General features: G+C 38.2%; 1 protein-coding gene across 1 annotated transcript; it reads left to right on the plus strand.

The window, feature by feature from the left end:
- Window positions 1-952: 952 nt before the first annotated feature.
- ttc22 (tetratricopeptide repeat domain 22) lies at window positions 953-5,515 on the plus strand. The gene is made up of 8 exons (XM_030728114.1): window positions 953-1,283; window positions 1,903-2,203; window positions 2,652-2,707; window positions 2,786-2,901; window positions 3,669-3,787; window positions 3,989-4,150; window positions 4,304-4,456; window positions 4,539-5,515. Exons 1-8 carry the CDS (start codon window positions 1,012-1,014, stop codon window positions 5,073-5,075), a joined length of 1,716 nt encoding a protein of 571 aa, XP_030583974.1. The 5' UTR covers window positions 953-1,011; the 3' UTR covers window positions 5,076-5,515.
- Window positions 5,516-7,649: the final 2,134 nt, after the last annotated feature.

Genomic DNA, 7,649 nt, shown 5'->3' on the forward strand with positions numbered 1-7,649 from the left:
GCAGTCATTTCCTTCAGCTGTATTATCTGATACAACTTTCTTGTCTGATAAATGCAATGACACACTCAGCACGATTGCATTCTCATAACACTGAACACAGCACGTTCCTTTTGTTGCACTGTCAGCCTGCTTTATCACAATGCAAGTTTACCCTCTAGTGGAAGACTTTGGGTCTGTATGCAAAAGCATGCAGCAGCAAAAATGTGCTCGCCATATGTTTATCTGATTTTCTGAGACGGCATTGTAAAGAAGATTGAATGAGTGTTTTGTTGAACTATTGAGGTTATTTGCATGTCGTCTCTATGCAGTTACAGGTTTTATGAACAGTTCATAAATCTGCCTGTTTTTTTTCTTTTGATATTTAACCATTTTTTGTGATGTCCTGAAAAAATACTATTAGCAAATTATACTTACTATAGGTAATAAATTGTTTGACTATTTCTTCAGTCACTCTGAACCTGATGGTTCAAATTATTCACTTTAATAAAACAGGCTTAGAGGTGACTGAAGCACCTGAAATATTCTTCAAAACAAGGATTCAAAGATCATTTTACTCAGGTCATAAATTAAATGATCCCATCAGGATGAACTTTAAGAAATGTCAGTTGAGCTGAATCACACACGCAAACTTGCACACACACACACACACACAAACACAAAGCGACAAAGAAACATGCCAAGACAGCGCACAAGCCTGAAAGATTTATTTTTAGATAATAAACATGAATATAGATGATTTCATGTATTCAAGAACACTGATTATGTTATAAGACTCAAAAGGTGGTCAAACATATTGTTACACAATCTTTACACTATCTTCCATTATCATTCTCTTCCACTCCAAGTCACTCCCAAGCCTAACCTGTTCAACCTGTCCAAACCTGGAGTACAAGACTAACTTACATAAAAATAGACTGAAGACGGCAAGGTGTGTTCTTAGGTACGATCTTCCGCCAAATATTATCTGGATTAAGATTTTTATAGTATTTTTTTTTTTTTAAAGAAGAGACGATGGAGGTCATAGAAACAGAAAACACAGAGGATATTGAGTCTCTCATGGAGGACATGGACTACATCCCCGGTCACTTTCACCTGGATCTTAATCTTAACTGTGATCCTACTGGCCCTGTGAAGCTGAGACATCGGGACACTTATTTAAAACAGGAAAGCCTGCGAGCTGAGCTGGAAGCAGAAGTTGGATATTTACAGTATGCTGTACAAAATCTGTTGGGCCTGCTGGCTTTTCACCTGGAACAGCTGGACACCGCTGAGGAAATATTCAGGTGAAAATACACTGACATCTTTTTTTTTTTTTTAAAGGAAGAATATGCAGAATATTTATTACGCAAACTGAGGCTTTGCTTCCTTGTGCAGACTAGAAACATCAGTCTAAATAGTGTAATTGTTTCCCACTTGGCAGTGTGTTTAATGCTTAGCAGCATTAAACACAGGCTACAGCTGAAGGTGACAGAAATGCCGGTTTTATCATGAATATCAGTGTGCGTCTCACATTTGTATTACATTTTATTACATTTCTATTTGTCAAAAACTTTCACCAAATCCCAAAGTGGGCTAAGGTTAGGGGGAGGAAAGGGGATTTAAGAATGAATCCTTCGAGTGCTTCTACAAAGTTCCCACTTTTTACACAACTTTAACAGTTATGTAAAAAATGTGAGATCTCACTTCAAGAATAAACTGAAAGTGTCATTCTTTTGGCACAGCAGCTGACCGGGCTGTTTTAGTGTTTGTGTTCCCCCATCTCTGTAAATGAAGAGAAGAGTCATAGCTGTTGTTTCTTAATCTTTCACCTAAATACTGTTAGTTCTGTTTGGAATGAATCTGATAGTACTTTAATGATGGACCTGTTTCTAACCCCTCTGTCTGCATCGTCTGGCCTTTCAGGGGCATTTGCAAAGAGGACCCAGGGAATCTCAATGCTTGGGCCAACCTGGGCTACGTGTATGACAAGCTGGGGAGAGAGCTGGATGCAGGGGAGTGTGTGGACAAAGTGTCCGACCTCATGGGCTTAGATGGCGGAGAGGCCTCTCAGGAGGAGGTCAGAATCCTGGCGGCACGCTGCCTGGTCGAGCAGGCCTACGTCTTTCCATACGATGTGGAGCTGGACAACGAGGATGACCTGAGAGAGAGGCTAAATGCTGCACTGACATTTTACAACAGAGCCCTGGATTATGGAGGTGATCTGGTGAGATGCGAACATAAATACTTAAAATAAAGACACAGTAAAAAGTTAAATGCCAATGATCACAGTGCAGTATGTAAAGGTGAGCACTGACATGATGACTGGTTAGATGCTGAGCATTCATATCATTCTGCAACCGTTTAATCGACTAGCTTCTTCCTGGATAGTATTTAACAACACAACGTTGATGAATTGGTAGCTGTGAATTATTTCCTGACTAGTTGTATGATTCACTTCAACCACAAGAATAAACTGAAGTTTGGGAATGTGGCTATGCTCAAAAGATGTCCTACAGTAAGACAGTGAGGCCATTTTATTTCCTCATGGTCTAAACTCACAAATATAAGAGCTCTCACTTTACTATCCACACTGTAGACAACTGAAAACATTGATTCATTTAGGTGGAGTATCAGTTAACTTATGCTGCTGGGTGGCTGCTGCTGTTTTTCAGATACCAATAGAGGAAAAACGAAGCTGGTATTTTAAAATGGCAACCATCTATATAAGGTACAGGACTAACATGAAAATATTTAGTCTGCCATCACTACACAGTGTGAAAATATTCAAGTTATTTTCTTTCTGCAGACTTGATGACATAGTAAAGACCAAAGAGGATTCTGAATACTCCAGAGTTTCTCACTACAATAAAGGACTGAAGTTTCTCAAAGAAACGCTGGAATCTGAGAAAACACAACACAAAGGTAAACATGTGACTGTGTTGTATTTACATGATAAATGAATCCGCGACAAGTATCAGAACAAATATTCACGCTTTAGTACAGAAAAAATATACTTAAAGTGTAAAAATGAAAGGTTCTCATGCAGACTGGTCCTATCAGAATCTTTATCATTACATGATCAGGCTCAGTATTAATGTTTACTCTACACCATTTAAAGTTTGGGAGGAGCAGAACGCTGCGTAATTACTGTGAGTTGAATCTGTGTAGAATTTTATAAACAGGGGTTCATTTGTGTTATATTTAAAATCTGGATATAACAACCAATTAAAGACATATAAATATGTTAGAGACATTTTTTTCTATAAAAGTAGAAGATTTGGGAGTTTGCTGCTCTGCAGCATTAAGGTGTGAGGTAAGATAATACAACGGACATCAGCAATAATCTTACAGAAGCAATTGTTGCTGCTCTTCAATCTGAGAAGGGTTAGGAGGTCACTGCCAAACAATTTGAAGTCTATTATTGTACAGTGAGAAAGATTATTCACAAGTTGAAGACAGTCTTATCAAACTGACATTTATTATCATTCACATCAATCAACCACTGGTTTCTGGTGTTACAATGATTTTGTTAAAACTACAGGTTTTGTTAGTTTTTCTGTCACTGGGACCTCTGTTTTAGGAAAAAAAATCAACAAGATGTCACAACAATTTCATCAATGCAGAGGAAAAAAATACCTGCTATTTGCTGCAAGCGGAAAAAAAAATCTCATTCTTTTCTCTCTGATCAGCTCTAGCGTGGTGTTATGTTGGCATCATGTTAGAAAGGAAGGACGAGTTTTCCCCTGTGCCCATGTCGATACACGACTGTGGTTTCTCAGCCTCTGATCCTCTGTCCTGCTACGGAACTGTGAGTAACCCATACATCTCTCACCAAACTGGGACAAAAAAACAAGTCAGAACTAATCAAACTAATCAAAGCATCAGCTTCCTGAATAAGTAATCTTATTTAATGTATTTGTAATTGGTGTGTGACTTCTACAGAATAATTTGTGCAGTGGTGTTCTCTTGACATTTGTACCACAATACCTTAACTCTCTGTGTCCTTCAGGCCATAAATATGGCCAGTGATGATGCATTCATCCTGAACCTTTTGGCCAAAGTCTTCTTTCTGCTGAGAAAACATGATATGGCTACAGGGATCTGCAACATGGCCCTAAATGTGCTGCCAGATCCAGAACTCAACTGGCAGGCTTACTGCACCCGTGCCAAGGTACTGAAGCTAAGACTAATCAAGTCAGCGTCTTACCACATCAGCTCCTCTTAGGGCTGGAATATTTGCACTCATTCAAAGTGGTCAATACATGTGAAAAAATGTTCACATTTAGATAACTGTAGGATTTGTTTCTTCACGTGTTCCTTTTAGATCAACATGATCCTATATGCAAATGACCTGGAGAAAGCAAAGCAGGGTGATGGTGGAATCCCAGACCGACAGAAGCTAACTGAAGCTAGAAAAGACTTAGATAAGGTGCTCGCTGTACGGCCATGTCTTCGAACACATTTGGAGATGGCACAGGTAAAAGTGTGAAGTGCAAAGCTGGTCAAATGCTGTGTTTTATGTGTCAACAAGGCTTTCAGATTGATGTTTTACATTTCAGATATACTACTACATGGGTGTAGATGCAGTCCAGGAGAGCCTTTTGGTGGATGAGAGTGCAATAAATAATGCCTTGGTGAGTCTGTCTCATGCTCTGAAGTTTGAGCTGGGAGACTGCTTGCCGGACCTTCATGTGCTCAGAGGACGCTGCCTCTTAATGAAAGGTGAAGAGCAGAATGCTGTAGACTGCTTCAAAAAAGCTGTGGAGTTAGAGAGACCGAGGAGCACAAACACTACAGCCCTGCGCTGCCTCCTACAGGCTCTCCTGGCTCTGTTCATGCACGGACACCCTGACCCTGACATTGCGGTCACCCAGCTGGAGCTGTGGGTGCTGAAGGCGGAGGAGCAGTTCTCTCAGGACACAGTGAAGGCTGAGCTGAGGTGCCTTTACAGGACACACACAGCAGAGGTTACAGAGTTATCTAGGGCTCTGATCAAGACAGGACGCCTGGACCTAGTGAGGAGACTACTGGATACAGTGGTGCCTAAACAGCTGGCTAAAAAGAGACCAGCGGTGTTTAGATCTGTCTCAGCATGAAGCAAAGACATGACTTTAGTAGACATACAGGCACATGAACAAACTATGGCAGACAAACAGTTAAGAATGTCTTAGCATCATTTCACATATTTAAATAAACATCTCTCAGTGCTTTCAATACACTTAGGATTTACAGGATATGCTTTCCAAACTGTGATAAATCTGTAACTTTTTGTTTTTTTGTATCATACAGGCGTCCAGGCATCCATTAAGCACTGCTTTTCAGAGTGAAACTCAAATTAAGTAGTTTTTAATCTCAAGTAGACTTTCTGCAGCTTGTGTAGTTACTGCAACACCCACACATTGTCACACTGCTTCACTCTGAGTAGATGTTCTACCACTAATGACCTGCAGATGGGGGTATACACCTTTAGGTTGCTGCTGACTGTTTTTGGTACAATAATGTAGCAAATCCTGAGCCATTGAGAATTGCATTGTAACTGGATGTAAGGTATTTAAAATTGTTATAAATGTTATAATAAAATCATCACTTAATATGATACACTAACTGTTGCAAATGTGGAATCTCAATCCAATGTAACACCTTTACAAGATTATGAATCACTGTGTAATTCAAAGTTCTTCAGCACCCTCACTTCAACACTGAAAAAGAAAATGTGGTACAGAAAAACAAACCAAAACAAAACAAGTGTTTATAACACCAGAAAAGATCAAGAGTTCATTTTATGTACTTAAAAATGCTTATGGGTAGGTATGGTGTGAGAAGAAAGTAAAATTTGGAGGCTGGAAAGGAGAAAAAAAAAATTTATTCTCAGCATTTTCCAAAAAATATATTTATTGCCTGAGCATTTTCAAAAGAAAGGAGATACAAATAAGTAGAACCTTTATTTAAGGCTTTTCTCCTTTTTTTTTCCATCCAAAGACATCCAGATCAGTCCAGAGTAAAGGTGAGCGGTGGCATTGATAAAAAATCTGTTTGCAAAGTTAGCTGTTGTAGACTCCACCTTCCTGTGGGAACCAAAATGTATTTCAGAGTTTTGAATAATAATAAATAAATACCAATAACAATCTGTCCCAGTCTGTATTTACTTTTGCAAAGGTGATGTTGCATATAGAATTTGCTAAACATATTCTCTGTAGAGAACAGGCTGCTGCTCAGAAAATAGAAAACTTGATCTAATGTTTTTGCTTGTCCAGGATCCAAACCATCAGTCATAATCAATGACAGTTAAATAAATAATACAACACAAATTATCAACATATTTACCCTGTGATACATATTCAGCACTGTTCGGTTTCCTATGTAGAGAGCTAGCTTAGGCTAATAATACCACACATTTATATTCTGTTTATGTTTAAAAGAAAACTTTTCAGTTCAGCAGTCATACACCTGATGGTATGCTAGACATTTCTTGGAACATAGCCCTCCTAATGAGTATTTTTTATTTCACTTTGTCTTTGGATTCAGGTTTTGCAGCTGCAAAAATAAACACAAGGCTTCCAGTTTAATGTTGTTTTATGGCACTTAATGATCGCATGTCTTACTCTTTCGCTCTCAACAAAAAAAGAAAAAAGAAAGTGGAGGGATTTGAAGCTGTAACAGGCAACCACAAGATGTTTCTCTGTCTTGAAATGTAATTCATACAGTAGTTAGGTAACATCAAGTCATCATTTCCCATGGTTTACAAGTTCCAATGAAATTATTTTACAAAAGAAAATTTAAGACTCCAAAGTCTTCAATAAGAGCAGATGGAGTTCGCAAAAAAAACCCCAGCAAAACATTATTCAAAGAATGATCAATGAGTCTAAACATCTTTTAGATTAAAGAATTATCATGTTAATACATTAATAAATAATGACTGAAACTTGAAGCTGATAACATGTGGTTACAACACTGAAAATGCTGTAGCCACATGAAAATAAAAATGTCTTTTTTTTAAATCTATGTCTGGACTAATAATTCCTCATTTTATAATCCTCAGTGTGCTCTTCTGGGATCAACCTACAAGCAAGTAGCAAGTGGAGCAATTGCTACAGCAGTTCATACACTGTGTCTGTCTGTGAAAAGGTTTTGCTTACAAAATAATGCCACAAAGGTGAAAGACGTAGTACAGTACGGTATGACTTTGGATTCTCCTTTAATAAACTAATTCTATTTGGAGTTACCATCATTTTAAAGTGGCACATCTGCATACTTTCAGCAATCTACTACAAAAGAAAACAAGACTTCCATCTGCAGAATATCTTCACAGTAACAAAACTCATCTTACATGAAACCATACACAGTATCAGTCAAAGGTTTGGACACACTCAGCCATGAATGGGTAGAAATACAGAAACCAGAAAAGGTTTATTTTTAAGTTTAAATTATTGCACTAATCAACACTGAAGCAGAAGCCACTGTACTGATTGATGTTGAATATTTAATCATCAGTGTATTTTACAGATTAATTTAAATGTTGAAATTCACTATTAAACAAGCATTCAATGATATTCCAGGTAACATGTACAACATTGTTTTTAACCTTAATCTGGTCACCATTTGCAGCCAATGACAGGATAGCAGTGTGCACCGTGGAGCTCTGGCCTCGTTGCCTGCATGAAAGGCAAATT

The sequence above is a fragment of the Archocentrus centrarchus genome, chromosome 4, assembly GCF_007364275.1.
Source record: "Archocentrus centrarchus isolate MPI-CPG fArcCen1 chromosome 4, fArcCen1, whole genome shotgun sequence".
NCBI lineage: Eukaryota > Metazoa > Chordata > Actinopteri > Cichliformes > Cichlidae > Archocentrus > Archocentrus centrarchus.

Excerpts from the sequence above, each read along its gene's own strand:
- ttc22 (XM_030728114.1), top strand. The coding sequence starts at position 1,012 with ATGGAGGTCATAGAAACAGAAAACACAGAGGATATTGAGTCTCTCATG. Across the intron at positions 1,284-1,902 it reads ACCGCTGAGGAAATATTCAG|GGGCATTTGCAAAGAGGACC; the intron begins GTGAAAATACAC and ends CTGGCCTTTCAG. Across the intron at positions 4,457-4,538 it reads CACATTTGGAGATGGCACAG|ATATACTACTACATGGGTGT; the intron begins GTAAAAGTGTGA and ends TTTACATTTCAG.